At 36.8% G+C, this 21774-nt stretch overlaps 1 protein-coding gene across 1 annotated transcript; it reads left to right on the top strand.

Annotated features, from left to right (window-relative positions):
* The first annotated feature begins 9680 nt into the window (after positions 1-9680).
* LOC104215385 (NEP1-interacting protein-like 1) lies at positions 9681-11361 on the top strand. Its single transcript, XM_009765174.2, has 5 exons — positions 9681-9967; positions 10176-10327; positions 10443-10526; positions 10629-10793; positions 11057-11361. Exons 1-5 carry the CDS (start codon positions 9805-9807, stop codon positions 11177-11179), a joined length of 687 nt encoding a protein of 228 aa, XP_009763476.1. The 5' UTR covers positions 9681-9804; the 3' UTR covers positions 11180-11361.
* Positions 11362-21774: the final 10413 nt, after the last annotated feature.

The raw sequence follows: 21774 nt of genomic DNA, 5'->3' as shown, positions 1-21774 counted from the left end.
TGCTCGAGGCTTCAACTACGACTTGTCATAAAAGGGTACACCATAAGTAATCGGAAAAAAAAAAAGAGATTCCGTATTTTAAAATTGACCTAACGTGAACGTGATTTAGATGTGAAAAGAACCTAACTTGTATATGAGCTTCAGTGTGAAAAGGATGTATATGGATATAGACAGGGCCGGCCCAACATTGTTGGTGGCCTAAAGAAAATCTCGATGAGGAGCTCTAATTTGTTAACAAAATAAATTTGTATATTTTTGTTTGAAATCTATTTTTTTAACTTTTTTAATCCTAATGCAAAATTGTTATAGGATAGGGATTTAACAAAAATTAATTCTTGTTATCTTATTGAGTATACGGATCAGAGTATTATCTTCTACTTGTAATATTTCCTTTAACATCGGCTCCCACCCTCCAAGAACTCCCCACCTTGCTCTTGGGGTAACTCGAACTCACAACCTCTTGGTTGGAAGTGGAGGGTGCTCACCACTAAAACAACTCACTCTTGTCAAAAATAAAAGATATTTTTATACCCTTTAAATAAAAAATTAAATTTTACCCACTAAATAAAAAAAATCAAAGATATCTTTATACTCTTTAAATTATTAAAATCTCAACTATCAGAGCTAGTCATAAATTAAATTTTTTTTTCCTTCTTGTCTTAAGCTATTTACTTTTTAACATTAAGATACTCAATTTTTATATAAAAAAAATTAAAATTACTACCAAGGAAAAGTGAGGCCCCCAAAATTTGGGGGCCCTAAGCCATTGCTTGTGCTGCCTTACCCTTGAGCCGCCTATGGATATAGAACATTAAATGTGTAACACTGCATTTAACAAGATAGTAACCTAAAAGAGGATAAAGAAAACACAAGAACTTAATTGTAACATAAGATCCAGCTGCTAAAAGACGAGTAGAACAGGACGGAGAAGATGTAACTAACCACAACCAAAATTGTTCACTGATATGAACAATGAATCAACTTGGTTCTTGAGCATGTGGAGGCAGGGGCGGATTATGGAGCGGAAGGGGTCACCTGAACCTCCTTCGCCGAAAAATTATACTGTACATGTAAGGTAAAATTCAATTTGTACATCTATATATTATATTTTGAATCCCTTTGACACAATCTAAAAGCATAGCTCAGTGCTTAAGAGGGGTTTAAAATATTTGCAATGTCGCTGGTTCAATTCCTACTAGCCACAACCCTTTAGCAAAAATCCTGCCTCCGTGTGGAGGAAGGCGGCCGTTGAAAGAGCTGCGATAAAGTTCGACAAATAAGCGAAAATAGTTTATCTATTCTATTTTCTTAATTTAACAAAAACTAATCGGGCAGATATTAAGCTGAATGAATAAAGGACAGACAAAAGAAAACTATGACTAATGAGGTCGTTAGTGACCAAATAACAATGTGGATATGGAAATATAAGTGATATATATAAGCACTGTAAAAACCTGCAAGGTCAATCTTTAGTTGCTAACTCTGAACAATAGAGAGTGTCTATTTCTTTTTGAGCGAACGGTTCAAAGTAAAATCAATTATACGCATGTAATAGTATGTAAAAAACTAGTAGGTAAAGAGAGTGGTAAAAGGGTGGACATATTAAATTTTATAGACTGGGATAACCGAACGCAAAAGGCAATTACGTACGAATAAGGAACTCTTTACTTTCATTACGAAGCAAATTACAGCAATATGGTTTCCTCAATTCCATCATTGATTTATGAAACTTTAAAGCATCAACATGGAGCTGTCCGTATCACAATATAGTTGTCATGGGCGGCTTTCCGGCCATGCCCCATGACCCCTGGGCGTGCCCCGTGGCGTCCTACCAAGCCTCCCAATGGCTAGCACCACGGACGGCCCAGTGGTCTTGCCTGTGCCAAGTGACAAGCGTGCATGTGCCTCTGTCGCCCACCGATATCCCTCGCCAGCGCCCAGCCGCAGGCAGATGCCAACAGCGTCGCGCGCGCCGACAATGCCGTGCGCACATACCGTGATGCCAAAGACAATGTTGCTGACAACAGACCTGTTTCTGCCTTGTAGAAAACTAAGTCATTTTGATTGTAAATATAGAGTAGTTTCATTTCATGTACTTCCATTATGTTTCTCTAGCTTAGTTAAGTCTAGTCTTGTAACTTTGGTTTATTTTTTCTAAAGCAAACAATTCTCTGTACTGGTGTCTCTCCCCCTCTACACCGCGTTGTTTTTCTGTAATAGCTTTCATTAATGCAATCAAGCTTTCTTTCATTCTCAATTCTCATTTTTGTTCTCTCAGTTGCTCTTGATATTGATTTTCCCGTACGACACTGACAATCTCGTCTAGCGTACGGAGGGGACCTCAGTTGGCGGATAGTAACTCCACTGACATCAGTTGCTTAGCTTACGTCGCCCTTCCAAGGAATCTCAGGAAGGCGCTGCGTAACAGTTGGTAGCAAAGCCTAGGCTCGACATCGGACGAGGGAACATATTGCCATTATCACCATTTCTGACCATGGTGAATCACGGGGACCGCATTGAAGCCCTCGAAGAGATGGTTGACGTATTTCGGCCCATCGTGGATACGGTACCTGAAATAAGAACCAGCCTAGTGCAAAGGTTGGACGACCTAGACCGCAGAATTCTCCAAGCCGAAGTTGACATAGAAAACATCAATCGCGACTCTGAAGGAGACCGGCAAACGGCAGCCACAGAGGCAGCCAAAATTTTTGGCAAATTCGAGAGCCTCCAACAGGAGCGTGCCGAGGATTTAGCCTACAGGGCACAAGAGGCAGACTGGGTGACTGTCATGCAACAAACTATAGATAACTTGACAGGCCAACTCAATATTGTTAATGTTGCTTTATAAGGCCTGTTTCGAGGAGGTGGAAAACAAATAGGGGGTGTTGTGAACCTCGCTCCCGCGGCACAAAAACTGAAAATTCCTGAGCCAAAGCCATGCAGTGGAGCTCACAATGCCAAAGAAGTGGAAAACTTCATCTTCGACATCGAACAGTACTTCGATGTTGTGGGGAGCCTAGAAGAAGCTAAGAAGGCAGCAACTACTGCCATGTATCTTCAGAGTGATGCTAAACTCTGGTGGCGGGTGAAGTACGAAGCCATCAAGGCCGGTGAAGATGCTCTTGAGACATGGGCAAAACTGAAGGCAGCCATATGCCTACAGTTCTTCCACGAAAATGTTAAGTATAATGCAAGGAGAAAACTACGGGAGCTCCGCCAGTCCAAATCAATGTGGGATTATGTGCTGGAATTCTCCGCACTCATGTTGAACATACGTGACATGGGGGACAAAGACAAACTCTTCACCTTCTTGGAAGTGTTGAACTTTATGTCTGTATGGAGCTGCAAAGACAAAGGGTATATACCCTACCCAAGGCGATCCAGGCAGCGGAATGCCTTGGGGAATATAAAGTGGAAGCTTGGAAGGATAGGCCTTAACTTCCTAACCGAGCGGGATACAAAGGGGGCCAGACTAGCAATGGTGGCCCTAGCAGAAGTAGAGGAGATTGGAGTGCCACCAAATCTAAGGCTCCCTCCTCAGGCAGCAATAGTATTGTGTCAAATAACAATTATCGGGGGAGAAAACCCCCTTCAAGATGTCGTCATTGCGGCGGAACACATTAGAATAATGAATGTCCATATGCATAGATGAACGCCTATCAAGCTTTTGATGATGGGACTGATGACGACACAGACGATGCGAACCAGATCGAACTAGTAGGTGCCTTCAATGCAATTTTTGGCTCTATTTTTGAGGCCTTAGCGGGAACCAGTGCTGCTTTCCGTAAGAAGAAGGACCCATGTCCAAGCACCAAGAAAGGGAAAAAGAAGGCGGATGAGGTAACTCCTCTTAAACAAGAGAGGACCTTAATGTTCGTCGAGATGAGGTAAATGGCAAGCCCATTCGAGCAATAATAGACACAGGTGCTACCCACAACTACTTAGCCTCGACTCAGATGGAGCGCCTTGGTCTAGTTTTAGAAAAGGGCAGAGGTCGTGTCAAGACTATCAACTCACCTCCTCAGCCAGTGGGTGGAATAGCCAAAGAGGTACCAGTGAAGCTTGGACCTGACGAAGGAAAATTCAACCTGCGTGTGGTGATCATAGATGACTTCGAGTTGATAGTTGGGTTGGAATTCCTACGGCAAACCAATACCATGCCCATACCGTATGCCGACATGCTACTGATGATGGGAACAAATGGGGCCAAGCCCTGTATTATCCTGTGCATGCCCATGAAGATGACCGCTAAGAACATCTCGGCCTTGCAGTTGAAGAAGGGGGTCAAAAGACATGAACTTACGTTCCTGGCAACCCTCTGCATTGAAGATATAGAACGCTCCTTGGGTCCCATTCCTGCACCCGTGAAGGAGCTGATACTGGAATTTGAAGATGTCATGCCACAGGACATACCAAAATGAATCCCGCCTAGGCGCACTGTGGACCATGAGATTGAGTTGGTACCGGGCATGAAGCCACTCACCTGGGCGCCATACAGAATGTCACAACCCGAACTCACCGAGATTCGGAGACAGTTGACGGAAATGCTAGACACAAGGATCATCGTGCCCTCCAAGTCCCCGTACGGGTCCCCTGTTCTATTCCAAAAGAAACATGATGGCAGCCTACAACTCTGTGTGGATTATCGGGCTCTAAAGAAATCACAGTGAAGAACAAGTACCCTATTCCGCTAACGGCAGACTTGTTCGATAGACTGGGTGGTGTGATGGTGTTCACTAAGATAGACCTAAAGACAAGTTATTGGAAAGTTCGGATTGCAAAGGGTGATGAACACAAGACGACCTGTGTGACAAGGTATGGGTCCTATGACTTCCTGGTTATGTCGTTCGGCTTAACAAATGCCCCATCCACATTTTGCACCCTGATGAACCAAGTCTTCCGATAGTACATTGACAAATTCGTGGTGGTCTACTTGAATGACATTGTGGTATATAGCCAAACACTAGAAGAATACCTGGAGCACTTGCGAAAGGTCCTAGCCGATTGCGGGAGTACGAACTATATGTGAAGCTATCCAAGTGTTCCTTTGCTCAAAAGCATATTGACTTCCTCAGACATGTCAGCGAGAAAGGGTGGATCAAGATGGACCAACAGAAGATTCAGGCAATCACAGATTGGCCACCGCCTAAGGATATCCACGCCTTGAAGGCGTTCCTTGGCCTATGCAACTTCTATCGGTGATTTGTGAAAAAACTACTCCCTCATTGCAGTGCCATTGACAGAACTCCTAAAAAAGGTCACGCCTTGGGAATGGGGACCCAAGCGAGCAGAGGCTTTCAACGCATTGAAAGCGGCTATGTCTAGTAGCCCCGTCTTGGCCCTTCCTGATTTGGCCAAGCCATTCGAGGTACAAACGGATGCATCCAACTATGCCCTCAGCGGAGTCTTGCTACCAGAAGGGCATCCTATAGCATACTAGAGCCGGAAGCTGAAAGATGCAGAGCGGCGCTATGCCACCCATGAGAAAGAATTATTGGTTGTCGTCCATTACTTGCGACTTTAGAGGCACTATCTGCTGGGGACCCCGTTCGCGGTCAAGACAGACAACACAGTTATTAGCCATTTCATGACCCAGCCGAAGCTGAATGGTCGACAGGCCAGGTGGCAGGAACTCCTAGCTGAATTCCACTTCAACTTGGAGTACCGAAGTGGAAAGACCAATCATGTTGCTAATGCACTCAGTCGGAGAGCTGATCTAGCATCGGTGTGCCTACTCGCCACCCTAAGGGGGAGCGAAGTAGCCACCACCATCAAGGACCAGAGACAGGATCTACTCATCAAGGATCCTGCTGCACAGTATTTGGTTGATTTGGTAGGATAGGGCAAGACTAGTCAATTCTACATGGAAGATGGTTTCCTGAAAGTGAAAGGGAACCGACTTTATGTTCCTAAAGGAGGAGATCTGTGAAGGACTCTTCTGACGGAATGTCATGATACTCTGTGGGCCGGCCATTTCGGTGAAGAACGCACCATGGCGTTACTTCGTCGTGCATATTATTGGCCTCAAATAGCCGATAACGTTGCTCAGTATGTGAAGACTTGTCTAGTATGCCAGAAGGACAAGTCAGACCGTTTGACACAAGCGGGACTCTTGGAACTACTAGCTGTCCCAAAAAGACCATGGGAAAGTGTTTCCCTCGATTTTATCACCGTATTGCCCAAGGTCGGAGATCTCACAACTATCTTGGTTGTGGTGGATCGATTTTCCAGGTATGCTACCTTTATAGCAGCCCCACAATATATATCAATAGAAGATAGAACTCGACTCTTCTTCTCTCATGTCATCAAATATTGGGGCCTGTCCAAAGACATTGTTAGTTATCATGGCTCACGCTTCACTAGTAACTTTTGGACCCAACTCTTTAAGTGCCTCGGGTCAAAACTGAGTTACAGCTCAAGTTTTCATCTGCAATCTGATGGCCAGACAGAGCGGTTCAATGGTATGTTGGAGGAATATCTCTGCCACTTTGTAACCAGAACTCAGAAGAATTGGGTGAAGCTTTTGGATGCTGCTCAACTGTGTTTCAATTTACAAAAGAGCTCTAGTACAAATAAAAACGCTTTTGAAATTATTACCGGACAGCAACCGCTGCTCCCACACACCATGAATGCACCAAACATGTCTAAATCTCCTCGAGTTGTTAGCTTCTCAAAAGAATGGAAGCGAAATTTGGAGATAGTGCGGAGCTATCTTGTCAAAGCCCAAAAGCGGATAAAGAGACATGCTGATCAAAATTGTCGCTTTGTTGAATACCAAGTAGGAGACAAAGTGATGGTCAAAATCCCGAAGCAATACTTGTTTGCGGGGGTCCATGACCTTCTCCTATTGCAAAAATACATTGGACCCTTGTCCATTGAAAGGCGTATTGGGAAAGTTGCATACCGGGTGGATACCCCAACTTGGTGGAAAATTCATCCTGTCTTCCATGTCAGCCTTCTGAAACCTTTTCGAGAAGACACGGAGGATCCTTCATGGAGCTAGCTCACAATACCCAGTATTCGAGGCCCCAATTCAACTGGGAAAAGGCGTGTTGAAGCTATCCTTGATGATCAAGTGATTCACGCCTCAAGGAAAGATCACCAAGAGTTCTTGGTTAAATGGCAGGGATATGATGTAGAGGAGAATACTTGGGAGAGGGGAACAAACCTCAAAACCTACAAGAGCCTAATGGATGATTATCTTGCAAGTAAGGCGCTGAGGACGTCGCCAACTCAGGTGGGCAAGAATGTCATGGGCGGCTTTCCAACCATGCCTCATGACCCCTTGGGCGCGCCCTGTGGCGTCCTAGCAAGTCTCCCAACTCCTAGCGCCACAGATGACCCCGCGATTTTGGCTGCGCCAAGTGATAAGTGCTCATGTGCCTTTGTCGCCCCACCGATATCTATCGCCAGCGCCCAGCCTCAGGCAGATGCCAACAGCGCCGCGCGCGTAGACCGTGATGCCAAAGACAATGTTGCTGACAACGGACCTGTTTCTGCCTTGTAAAAAACTAAGTCATTTCATTGTAAATATAGAGTAGTTTTATTTCATGTACTTCCATTATGTTTCTCTAGCTTAGTTAAGTCTAGTTTTGTAACTTTGGTTTTTTTTTTAAGCACTATTATGGGGGATCAAGCAATCAAACTTTCTAGCAAGAAAATAATTCTCTATAATGGTGTCTCTCCCCCTCGACACCGTATTGTTTTTCTGTAATAGCTTTCATTAATGCAATCAAGCTTTCTTTCATTCTCAATTCTCATTTATGTTCTCTCAATTGCTCTTGACATTAATTTTTCCGTACGACACTAACAATCTCGTCTAGGTATGGAGGGGACCTCAGTTGGCGGATAGTAACTGCACTGACATCAGTTGTTTAACCTTACGTCGCTCTTCCAAGAAATTTCAGGAAGGCGCCGCGTAACATAGTGCATGAATTGGCTCATTGGCACTGGCACCGGAAATGTATAGTTTAAGGGCAGAGTTCAATTGAGCTCACAATGTGTGTGTGTGAGTGAAAGCCTTGAAAAATAGTATAAATATTACTCTCTCTGTCCCAATTACACACTTCTTTTTTTTAGTCTATCTCGAAAAGAACCATATTTTTTTATATTTGAAAATAATATAACTTTAAACTTCTTATTTGTTCCTTAATAAGATGATTTATAGGTATATTAGTGTTTGTGGTATGCTCGACGACAAGTTTTAAAAAAGTTCTCTTTTCTTTAAACTCCATGCATGCCTAATTATCAAATACATTTACATAAATTAGAATGGATGGAGTGTGTTACTTTTATTTTTATTTTTTGGAAATAGGATATTACCATTTGTAGCACAAAATGTGCTTGAATATTACAAGATATTCCAGCTTTCACATCAGTAACCTATCTAACACATCAGTGATTCTAATGTATCTAGCAAAGATTCAACTTCACCAATAAGTTCTTTGCACCAAAAAAAAGATAACAAATGTATATGTTATGGTAGTTCTCAATCTCGTGCATAGAGCTGGCTAGCTTTATCTATATCTATACTATATTAAAAGCACGAAGGCCATTAGCGAAATATCGTTCGTCTTTTTTACCCTTTTAAAATAAAGTTCACACTAGATAAAATAGTCATTTAATTATTTCCCTAATATTTAGTATTTTGAAGTCAACTAAAACTTTACTTATTAAAGTTTTCCTCATTTGAACGATTACACAAAAAAAATCTAAGTATATATCAAAATCAATTACATTCCATATACAATATTATAATATTATAATACTAAAAATATGAATGTTTACTTATTGTATTTTCTAAGAGGATGTGCATATAATTAATGGAAGGAAACAGTCAAACTTATAATAGAATAGCCCGACCATAATTTGAAAACTAACAAAGGCAGCAAAATTTTGATATTAAAATAGCTATATAATTAAGCTCTTAATTAACTGATTAAAAATATTCAATTTAATTATTTTTCAACTTCATCATATTATTTTTCAAATTTACAAATAACTTTTGAAAGAAAACTTGACAATTGTTCTTCAGGTTCAAATAATCTAATATAAGAGGAGATAAAGATTATATATATATATGTACGATCTTATCATTTCATTTATTTATATTAAGCATATGATAATTAATTCAAACATTAAGAAGATAATTAAATAACTTTGATGGGTGGGGACAAAGCGAGAAATCATAATAAAGTATATGAGAATTTATGTAGGACATGATTTTTCTTTTAAGCTAGCTAAATAGGATTAACATTCATCATTTTTAGGACCTTGCTTTTTCTTTCTATAATTTTTTTAATAACTCATGCACATTGGTTAATATGGATATGCAATATTTAAAAGTTATATATTCATGACTATAGAGTACACGCGCAAAGCGCGTACCCTATGACTAGTCTTCAAAAAAACTGGCATTTCTTTCATTCAAAATAGTATAAATATAATGTTTTGAACCCATATTTTCGGAAGATACATAACGTATAAAGATTAAATGTTGAATGAGGGGACATGAATGTATGCATATATATGGATGATCACGGCCACTTCAACAGCACATGCATGAGCTTAGCACGTGAGTGGTAGCTCTATGCTCTAACTCTCTTAAATTAATGCGCGCAATTCTTTTTCCTCTTGCACCCCGGCCCTATAAATGCACCAGTTTTCCTGCCTTTACTTTTAACTACTCACTTCACTTGCTCTTCCCAAAAAATAAGTCCGTGAAATTTAATTCAACCTATTCAACTTCTTCATTCTCTTCCGTATCTGGTAGAAAGTCTTCTGGCTAAACTACTCATTTTTCCAATGACAAACACCTGGTTTTCTTGCATTCATAGTTTACTGGTAAAGAGTAAGGAGTTAGTTTTCACTTGGGTTTTCCTTAGCTTTCCTGGTTTTTCTTCTGGGCTCTTGTTGATGGTGATAAAGAATGCAATTTGGGCTCTTTTTATGTGCATTCTTGCTTTAGGTATGTGCATCTCTTTTGTCACTTTTATCACGAGCAATTCAGAATTTAAACTTAATGAGTTCAATCTTTAGTAATTTTTCATGTATATATTTGTGGTCTGTGTGAAAAGTACTAGGTTCAGTTAAATCCAGTAAATCGACTTCATCTGCCTATGTGTCTTTAATTTATTAATAATGGTCGCTTAAGTTTTTAAAATTGGGAAAATCAGGAGGAGCGACAGTAGGGATAATTACAGGAGCAATCAAAGGCCAGACAACAGAAACTGGGCTTCTCAGAGGGGCTGCAGTGGGTGCTGTTACCGGAGCTATTACTACTGTTCAGTTAGTTGAACTTATAGTTAATGGAGAGCCATTTTCCAAGGTACGTTCTATGCACTGACAGTATATAAATTCAGAATAAATTTAACAAATCTACGTTGGGTATTTGCTCTTTCTTTAAGATTTTAGAGCAAGATTGAGAAATTGATTATGTACAGGTTGCACTTGTTTGTAGTCTAGTAAATGGAAAGGTATTCATGGAATGGGTGAGTCCAGCAGTTCTAAAAGCTTATCAGTGGCAAGTAAGATATGATGCCTATTTCACTCTGCATTTTGGGCTTATTCTAAAATGGTTTACCAAATAAGTAATAAATTAGTACTTATATGAATTTCTTGAAATTCAGGTTAGTACAGTGGAGACAAGTTTGAGGGAAATATCTGATATCTTTGATATTAATGCAACCAGAGGATTATCTCAAGAGGTTATACAAAAACTGCCAAAGTACAATTTCTCTTCAGTAAATACCTGCAGAGAATTTCAAGAAGTCACTTGTTCAATTTGCCTGCAGGTAAACCTATTGTTACCTTTCATTAATAATCCACCGGATTTAACTTACATATACTGGCAGTGTAAAGAATCTTTACACGTAATTTAATCCGTTGTATAGGTTGTCTATTTTATATTCTAGGTAACTAGTTCTACTTATTATGAGCAGTTACATGTAGTTATCTTTTAATTGACATGTTTACACTCTAATGTATCCAAATCTCGATACCTATATATATTTCGCTGAGGCAATACGATAATCTGTGCAATTTTGCTATGGTGTAGGATTTCAAAGATGGGGACTCAGCAAGGTTGCTACCAAGTTGTAAACATTCCTTCCACACACAATGCATAGATGAATGGTTAATTCGGCATGGGAGCTGCCCGATTTGTAGAGTAGAAATTTGATTGTATGCACTTACTGTGGAGATAAAATTAAGCAATCTGATCGAGGAACTACTTAAACTAATACTACTAAAAATCCTAAAGGAGAAAAAATGCTGCAGTCGTTTTTACAAACAACTCGCTTACAAAATGTATATTGTTCAGCCATCAAAACTTGCAGATGAATGAAACTTTTCTTCTGTCAAGTAAGCCTATTGTGTATTATGAGTACTTTTTCTTTCCTTCTTTTTTTTTAAAAAAAAAAATCTGCTTTCTTCGTTTGCTTTTCCCTTCATTATCCATTCTGGCTGTATTTATCAAAAACTTCTTAGCTAGGTAGAACTGGTCTATATTAGACCTTAGACAATGAATAGAAGTATTAATTGACTTGCCTTTATGGAGATCACGATGGATGCTTGACACAATCCTTAACTGAAATAACATGTCAGCATTTTTCATCTTAGGTTTTTGTCTTGACAAAAATAAGAGGACCCATCTAACTCATTCAATACTATGTTCATCTGTTTACGATAATAATAGCAACCAAGAACTTAATTAGAAAGCATGATAACGTCAAATATGACCCAAGAAAATGAAGGGGGAAAAAATTTGGTGTGGTCAGGAAGAGGTTCGAGGATACGACTAAAATAGGCTAATTTATTGTCAAACAATACATTTAGGTCACACTTTTATGGGTCAGAAATTATCTATGCTATTTCCTCGGCATGTTGGAATTTCCGTGAATTGTATAGATGCTTTTCTTTATCCTCTATACTTTTTACCCTTCGACAATCTCTTCCCCATCAAATAATGGCTAATACAGAAGGGACATTCGTAGAGGAATGCAGGTGTTGTCCTGAGCGGTTTAGGTTTTGATGATGGATAAAGGAACACGTGTATGAACCAGGTCTATGAATACTGTACACGGTTATAGTCAGATTCAAGCAAAAGGCATGCACGTGCAAACGGTAAGTATAAGTGGTTATTTCTGATAATTCCTGAACAAAAAGACAAGGGCGGCCCTTCCCTAAAACAAGTAAAGTAACCGTTTTAGGCCACACATTTGTGGAGGCCCCAATTTTTTGTTACACCTAATAAATTATGTATAAGTTTTAAAAAAAATTGTGAAGTGAAAAAGTTTGATTTCTTTCTTTAACAAATATAGAGAAGGAGGATTTGCAACTGCTATGATTTTTGCCAATGAAATTGCACTTGAAATAAATATTGAACCCGAATTTCGTAAGAAACGTGGGATATAGGAAGGTAACAATTTGATGAAGATGTTGAAAATGAAATCTCAATATCTTAGACGAGGGGTTGTTCACATTTCATTTGATAGTCATAGGCGAATTGAAAGCTAAGCAGTTGGATTCCCTGGGAAAAAATAGAAATATCTCCTACGTTACCCATTGATTACTTTTATATAGTAGACAAGGCTATTTTTTCACTTCAAAATATATTTAAACAATTCGAAGCATATGAAAATATTTTTGGTTTTCTATTTAGCGGTAAAAACTAAGATCGCTAGATGATGAAAATTTGAAAAAATATTGCCTGTAATCTTGAATGTTCTTTAAAGCATAATAATCAATTTGATATTGATGGTTTAGATTTATTTTTTGAATTAAAAGTACTAAGAAAAATAATACAATTAGAAGATAGCAGTTTAATGATACACTCAATCAAATAAAAAGATTTGATTCTTTTTCCAAATGCCTATATTGCTTATGGAATAATGTTAATAATTGATAAAATCTTACCTAAGATCAATAATATCTCAAGAAAGGTTAAGTGGATTAGTTATATTGTCAATTGAGAAATACTTATTACGAGTTATTGATTATAAGAAAATTATTAACAACTTTGTATTTAAGAAAAGCTAGAAAAATAGACTTCAAATAAATAAAAATTTAAAAAAAGTTAAGGCTCCTTATAATACAAGTCTTAGGATACGCGCGTTGCGCGTGTACCTTGTATCAATAAGAACAATCTTTTTAAAAGTAACATAAAATTTATTTTGCATTATAAATATAAAAATTATTTAAAAAAATATGAGTTCCTGAAAAATATAAATGTTAATAATGTTTGAGTTTGGTTCGCTCTAGTCATTCTTCCTATTGTTCCATTACTTATTTTATTGTATAAAAATGTTAGGTATAACATTAAATAAAATGTATGAATGAAATGTAATGATGTAAATAAACTTTCTATGAGTAATTTTGACTTCGACCGTTCCACCTTTATAATAATAAAATAATAGATGTAATGGATAGTATAATAGAGTAATAAATAGCTGCATTATAAAATCAAAGAATATAATTAATCAAGATTTGTGGCAACAAAATCTCATAAATTCTTGGTAGCAAGCTATAAAACTTAGAATATTATTAATCTCAGAGAGTAACACTCTCTATAAAGATACTTAGTAAATTCTTTGAAATCTTACAAATGAGGAAAAGATTTGAGGTTATTAATTGGAGATAAATAGTATGCGTGAAAGTTTTTTTTGAAGAAAAGAACAACAACGAAGCTTCAAGTTTCGCCTAAATAGAAACAAAGTTTTTAGAAGAGTTTTAATTTATTTTAAAGTCCTAAATATTAGGACATAATTCAAATAAGAAAAATTTTAATTAAGTAAAATTTTAGATTTTTAGTTGATTTTAAAGTTGTAAATATTAGAAAAATAATAAAATGACTATTTCTAGACATTAAAAATAATTAAATAAAATTTTAAAGATATTAGAAAAATAAATAAATGATTATTTTATCCAATATAACTCTATTTTCTCAGGATACACACTTTGTGCTTGTCCCCATATCAATGAGTAAATTATTTTTAAATGCTACATAATTTTTGTCTTTGAGTTATAAAATCAAAATTAAATTAGAAAGTGTAAGTTCCTAAAATAATGAATATTAGTTGAATTTAGCTAGTTGTATAAATAAAAAAATTTAAGGAGTTGTTATTCGATGAAATGAGTGCAAGAAAAAAAAATTAATGATAATTTATTTAAAATATATTTTGGTCCACTATTTTATTCTTATTATTTTAAATTTGTATTATTAATCAATTTTACTCGCTAATGATATATTATAACTGATATTCCTTTTTTATTGATTTTTTCACCGTCAATTTGCTTGATCTTATGGAAACAAATTTATATACCAAAGAGTTTTGTTAAATAAAAAGTTAATTTTACTTAGATGGTGCATTTGAAAAATAATTGGATTATATATTTTTTTCTAATAATTAATTCAAAGACATAATTATTTTATTTTTATTATTATAGTAACTCATTAGATTTTTATTGATTCAAACTCTTAAAATTACCGTATCCCAAATTTTAAATAATTAAATTGTAACATGAAAAAATTAACAACTATGTCGCGTTGCTAACAGCTTGTTTGGATGGTTGTTACGCATCGTTTCATAATGTATCGTATCGTAGTGTATTGTATTGTACTGTATCGTTTGATAAATACAATGTTTGGATAGATTGTGTCGTTTGCCATCGTTTCATGATATCACGCACCAGCAATATGAAGAATAAACTTGCAATATTATAAAAAAAATTATGATATAACGTAAAATTACTATATAAAAAGGTAGGATAAATGATAAAATAAAATAATTTAATAATAATAGAGGGTGAGATTGAGAGAAAAAGACAAGGTAACGACGCGACCACACCAAATCGGTCGTTATATAAAGTGGCACATTTCGTCGTTATGTAACGACGGATTTAACGATACGATACAATAAAATTTAAGTAACAATTAAAACAAACATTATATTTAAAGTAACAATATGATACGATACAATAGGTAACAACCATCCAAACAAGCTGTAAAATAAACAAATAATTCTTATAAGGTAATTTAAATCTAAATTAGTTTTAAAGTAAAAAAAAAAATCAATTACCCCCAATGATTTTCATGATGTTTCCCTATATTTCTTACTACCATTGAACGTGCATGTGTTGGGTGAGTATATTAAAGAGTTTAATTAATAGAATTTTAGTTGATATTAAAATTTTACATATTAAGAACTTAACTAGTATTAAAACCCGCGCGTATTAAAGAATTATAATACTAATCATTTCAAATTGTGATCTTTGTTATTTGAGCATTGATCACATTGCTTTGAAAAATAAAAATTCAACCTCCATTTTTATTTTCAACACAATATATCTAATAAAAAAATCTATATGAAAATTTTCTATTATTCTATTTTTTTATTTTCTAAATTAATCATTAATATTTCGTGTATTATCTACTTACTTCATTTTTTAATTAATTCAAAGTATAAATGTCCTCATATTATATCTATCTCATTAGTTATACATTTTTTTAGATCTATCGTAAAATTTAATTAATTTTTCGCATTTAACATTTTTACCTATAATCAAAATAATATCATATTTAGTACTAATTTGTGATATTGAATTTGTCTAGATTAAAAATAAAGAAGTTATTTTGTTATTTTATTATACATCTACTAATATTTTTAATAATTTTTAATTTTGTATTACTTAACCAATTAAAACTTTCTTCTCTTTTATTTCAATACATAAAATGTAGTTCACAAAAATTCTGAAATCCGAGGGAGAAATCACACAAATATTTTCTTTACTATCCTAATATATGTCAGCAACATAAATTTACCTTGTCTCTTGCATTGAGGCCAAACCAGTTAATAAGTAAGCTCTAAGAGTGTTGCACCATCAGAATTATTTGTTTCTGGGCCAGTTTTCAATTGATAAGCATACACAAAAATTCAAAAGTTAAAGTAGTATTACAAAAAATATCTATTAATAATTTTTTGGATTCAAAAAATCATATTACAACTTTGTGGAAATAATGGTCTTAAAACATGCCTGAATACATAATCAAATTAACATATGCATAAGCACATGATTATCCTAATCCACCACTATTTAAAGACATACAATTTAACAACCTCGTTAAAAGCAATCGGAACCAAGATATCATAATTAAGTGATATGACAATTTCGAAATTGAAATCTTAAAATTGTAAACAATCTCTTAAAAAAGTATCAACATACCTTTTCTCGTAAAGGATACTTGTTAGTTGATGTTCAGTTCCCACATTGATCCAATTGTATTCATTTACCTTTGAAAATATAGAAAGGTCAAATAGTTAGATGTTCTATATCATTTGTTTTACAAATAAAAAATTCAAATAAAATAACGTCTGAAGCACTATTTATAAAAAAACAATGAGGAAGGAGTCGCAATTATACATGTTATTAATAAACTTAGTAAAAAGTTCTCTCTCGGCGCACGTTAGGTGACTGACTAATCTGCGCACTCATCGAAAATGGGAGGAAGAGGACGACCGAGGAAGAATGCTACAAAAGCACCGGTACTAGACCAGAAAGCTCTGATGACTAGATCGAGTGAACACGGGAAAGGAGAGGGGGCCCAAATCCAGGAGGAGATGGAACAGGACAATGACAGTGATGATAGCTGGCCAGATCTGGACAAGTCTCGTAAGATCGCAGCAACTCCAGTGAATTTGAACAAGAAACTAGCAGTTGTAGAGAACACTAACAAAGGAAACGGCGAAATTAGGGATTTAGCTGAGAAAAGCAGCTCAAGTCAGGTACAATTTAATGGAACAGTACATGCAAGCTCAAGCAAGGATCAGAAGGCTATTCCTATGGAGAATCTCAAGGATCCACAAGTGAAGACTGCAATTCCAGCTGCTGAAAAGAGTAGATAATGGGCGGGATTACTCCAGGACAATAAGCTAGCTGCGAAAGGTATGAATCTCAACTATATACCCCCGTCAATGAAGGATGGAGAAGTAGTTGTACAGCTATTGGAGGAAGACATTGTGGATATTTCATAGTCCTGCTTAATTCGAACGAGGACAAGGAGAGGGTGCTCATGAATGGGCCTTACACAATTAATAATAGATCAGTCATTATGAGGCAATGGTCAGAAAATTTTGACTTCAATGAAGAGGTTCTGAGAACTATTCCCCTGTGGATTAAACTCCCAAACCTTCCACTGAACTTTTGGAGTAATCAAGCGTTAAGTAAAATAGGAAGTGGATTGGGGAAACCAATATATGTTTATGCTTGTACGCCAATTGCTTAGAGAATATCATATGCAAGGGTACTAATAGAGATGGATGTTACTAGACCTCTACCAGAGAAGATAAAGCTCTGTGATCCTAAAGGGAATGTGTTGGAACAATTGGTGCACTATGACTGGAAACCAATCTATTGCCAGAAATGTTGCCAGCTTGGTCATACATGCAAGGACCAAAGGAAATTGAGGCAGGATGAAGGGAAGAAGAATGGGGAAGGGAAACAAATACAGGAATGGAGAAAAGTTAGAGTACTTGATCCAAAGGTTGACAAAATTGATGCGCAAGGAAGATTTAATGAACAACTGGAGGAAGAAGCTGTTGTACACAAAAGCAACTCAGAGGTTGAGGCACAATGGTAAGTAGCTATAGGAAGATCAGCTACTAAGAAGCATTTAGATGTGATAAGGGAGAAGGAAGTGAATATTGGAAATGCATTCAAAGCTCTAGTTGATACTGCTCAAAAAATTGTTCAAATGTCTGAAAATCAACGTATAAAGGGAATGCATAGCAAGGAAGACAGGGGTGGACCTCCAGGTATACTTACTACATCATGATGAACTTTATTTCATGGAATGTAAGGGGTCTGAATAAGGTGTATAAACAAAAAGAACTAAAAAAAAATTGCAGAATAAATAATGTAGTATTGATAGTAATAATTGAACATAGAGTGAAGCAAAGTAATGCCAGCTCTATGTTAAAGAAAGCTCTGAACAACTAGAGATAGGTGGATAACTATAATGAGGAGCCTGGGGGAAGAATTTGGATAGCATGGGACTCCAATATGGTGGACTATACAGCTATTAGAACACATGAACAATTCATTTTGGGGAAGTAACTTTAATGCAGCAGAATGTGGTGTTCCATCTATGCACTGTTTATGGGAAACATACAATACAAGATAGGAAGAACCTATGGCAAGAGATGTTACTATCAATGGTAAATATAAGGAACTCATGCCTTATAATGAGAGACTTCAATACAGTTCTAACTAGTGAAGATAGATTTAATGGAACTCTTGTACAGGAGATGGAGATAAGGGAATTCAAAAAATTCTTGGTGGATGCAAATGTAGCTGAATTGAAGACTTTGGGAAGAAAATACACATGGAAAAATAACCATGTGCATAGTAGAATTGATAGAATCCTGGTAAATGCTGAATGGATTCAAATGTGGCCTAATATGGAGGGGATGATAATGAATCATGGATTCTCATACCACTGCCCCTTAAGTATGAAGTTTGATATAAGTGGACAAGCTGGGGGGAAACCATTCAAGTTTTTGAATTGCCTGGTAAATTTACAGTCATTTGAAGGTACAGTACAGAGGGGATGGGAGCATGGAAAGAGCAGACAAATAATGCTGACAGTGTGGAACAAACTAAAGAAGCTAAAAGGCTTACTGAAGCAAATGAATAAAGAGGAGCTTAGTGGCATTGAGAGCAAGATACATGAGGCTAGAGAAAGACTAGAAAGTATACAAAATCAGATGAGACAGCCTGACCAATGAGGAATCTATATAGAGTTGGAAATAACTGCTAAAGTGGAACTGGAGAAATGGCTAATGGTGGAGGAGAGCATAGCAAAACAGAAATCCAGAGTTCAGTGGCTTAACTTGGGAGATGCTAATACAGCCTTTTACCATGCCTGTGTGAAAAATAGACAAGCAAGGAATAACATTGGTAGACTAACTGATAGCAATGGAGATATAATACAGAGTCCAGAAGAGGTAAAGGCAGAAATCCTAAAGTTTTATAAGGGTCTACCTGGTAGCTCACTGAGCTACCAATAATCAACTATGAAGTAATGAAGAATGGCAATGTGTTGAACAGGAGCCAACAATTACAACTAATCAAACCAGTCAGTAGGGAAGAAGTGAAGCAGGAACTACTGGGCATAGATGACAACAAGGCCCCAAGGTGTGATGGTTATAATTCATACTTCTTTAAAAAACATGGCACATTGTGGGTGAGGAAATAAATGTAGCAGTGCAAGAGTTCTATGAGAATGCTGAAATGTGTAAGGCCATCAACTGCACAACAATCACACTGATTCCAAAAGTCCAAAACCCAACTAACATAAAATATTACACACCTATTTCATGTTGTACAGTTTTATACAAGATCATATCCAAAGTGATAACAACAAAAATGCAAGGAGTAATGGACAGATTGGTGGATAACTGTCAAGCTGTCTTTGTTCCTGGCAGGCTGATTACGGACAACTCTTAATGAGTTATGATCTAGTGAAAGGTTATAGAAGGAAGAGCATCTCCCTTAGATGTATGCTTAAAATTGAAATGCAAAAAGCATATGACTCTGTGGAGTGGAGGTACATTGAGCAAGTATTGAGGTCACTGAATTTTTCTGAAATCTTTGTGAGATGGATTATGATTTGCATTAGTATAGTGACTTATTCAGTTCTCATAAATGGCAGACCAACAGATCCTTTTGAGGCAAAAAAGGGACTAAGGCAGGGTGATCCACTATCACCCTTTTTATTTGTTCTGGCTATGGAATATCTGAGCAGGTCATTGAAGACCCTAAAGAAGGACAAGAAGTTCAAGTATCATCCCAGATGTGCCAAGTTCAACTTAGTACAACTGGGGTTTGCAGATGATCTATTGTTGTTCTGTAGAGGGGAAGTGCAGTCAGTACAGATACTACACCAGCACTTTCAGAAGTTCTCTGCAGCATCAGGACTGGTTGTCAATCCAAATAAGAGCAGCATCTATTTTGGAGGGGTAAATCAGGTGATTCAGAAACAAATTATGGAGGTACTTGGGTTTAACAAGGGAGAACTGTCATTCAGATACTTAGGGGTCCCATTGAGTACCAAGAGACTATCAGCAATATAATGTGAGCCAGTAATTGAGAAAATATTGCACACAATTCAGAACTGGACAACAAAATACTTGTCATATGCAGGTAGAGCTGTCCTAGTAAAGAGTGTGTTATTTGCTATCCAAACATTCTGGGCACAGATCTTCATACTGCCTAAAAAGGTTATCCAATTCATAGAGACTATCTGTAGGAGGTTTTTATGGACAGGAGATGCTGAACCAACAAAGAAGGCCTTGATTGCTTGGGAGAGACTATGTTCACCTAAGGCTGCAGGGGGATTGAATTTCATAGATGTGGAATTATAGAATGAAGTTGCTATCTGCAAATTGCTATGGAATATATGTACCAGGAAGGAGAAGTTATGGGTTCATTGGGTACATACCTATTACGTCAAAGGCCAAGCAGTGTGGAATGTAGAACCAAAGAATGCCTCTTGGGCAATACAGAAGATATTCCAGGCTAAGAAGTACTTCACAAGAGCTGGAATGACTGAAGATGATGTTCAACTAATGACAAAGGGCTCCATCAAAGGAATTTACAGATCTCTACAAGGTGTGTGTCAAAAAGTAACATGGATAAAAATAGTGTGCAACAATCAAGGACAGCCAAAATGGATATTCATATTGAGATTAGCATTACAGCAGAGGCTAGCTACTAAAGACAGGCTGATATGATGGGGGATAGATGTGGATCAAACATGCTTGCTATGCAATAAGGAGAATGAGACAATGCAACATATATTCTTCGAATGTGAGATTACAGGAAAGGTATGGGATGGTCTACTGAGATGGCAAGGAATCCAAAGATCACACAAAAACTAGCAGGATGAGATTGCATGGATGGAGAAGATGGCAAAGGGCAAGAGTGCAAGAGCAGCTATCTGCAGAATAACATTAGCAGCTGCAATATACCACTGCTGGCAGGAGAGGAACTTCGTGACCTTTCAGAAGAAGAGAAGGACACAACTGCCTTAACCAAGCTTATTATACAAGAAGTTCACGTAAGGGCAGCTAGGTTCCCTTACCTAGATAAGGTGATAACTACTTTGAACTGGTATCCGGAAACTAGTTAAGCACAGAAAAGTAGGGGAGATAGAGGAAGAGATAGGAGAATGAAGACTAGATATCACCTTACTGGGGCTGCATGTCTAGTTGGTGATAGGCTAGACAGATTTTTGTAACAATTAGAAGAACTGTACATATTCTACTTGGTAATAAAAGTTATATTTACCAAAAAAAAAATGAGTTCCCACATAAAATACGCTTTTAATTGAAATTTTTTTACTTACCAACTACTACAATATTAACTCGTGATTCTATTCTCATACATAGACTGCCTGATAACCAAATCTCATAGATGAATATCTGCAAGAAGATTCAAATTTGCAAAATCAAAAACTAAATAGAACACATTCACTTTTATAAGCCTCCAATATCGCAATTCATGATTCAATCTTAAGGTTCAATCTTTATCTTTAACAATAATATATTATTGAAAAAAGCAAAATTATTCATCTTTCCTAGAATCTCAAAATTGCATTTGGAACATAATCATACCAATGAACCTCAAAATACTTCTTTCAAATGATTTGGATTCTTCACCATGTAAAAGACTGCATCACTGCAGTCATTCATTGCTTCAATGAATGGACTTGAAAAA

The sequence above is a fragment of the Nicotiana sylvestris genome, chromosome 6 (genome assembly GCF_000393655.2).
Source record: "Nicotiana sylvestris chromosome 6, ASM39365v2, whole genome shotgun sequence".
Taxonomy (NCBI): domain Eukaryota; kingdom Viridiplantae; phylum Streptophyta; class Magnoliopsida; order Solanales; family Solanaceae; genus Nicotiana; species Nicotiana sylvestris.
Note: the sequence above shows the minus strand (reverse complement) of the source record. Positions and strands in the feature narration are given on the sequence as shown.

Coding starts and splice junctions, on each gene's coding strand:
- LOC104215385 (XM_009765174.2), top strand. CDS start 9,805: ATGACAAACACCTGGTTTTCTTGCATTCATAGTTTACTGGTAAAGAGT. Junction 10,328..10,442: donor ATGGAGAGCCATTTTCCAAG/GTACGTTCTATG, acceptor GATTATGTACAG/GTTGCACTTGTTTGTAGTCT. Junction 10,527..10,628: donor TAAAAGCTTATCAGTGGCAA/GTAAGATATGAT, acceptor CTTGAAATTCAG/GTTAGTACAGTGGAGACAAG.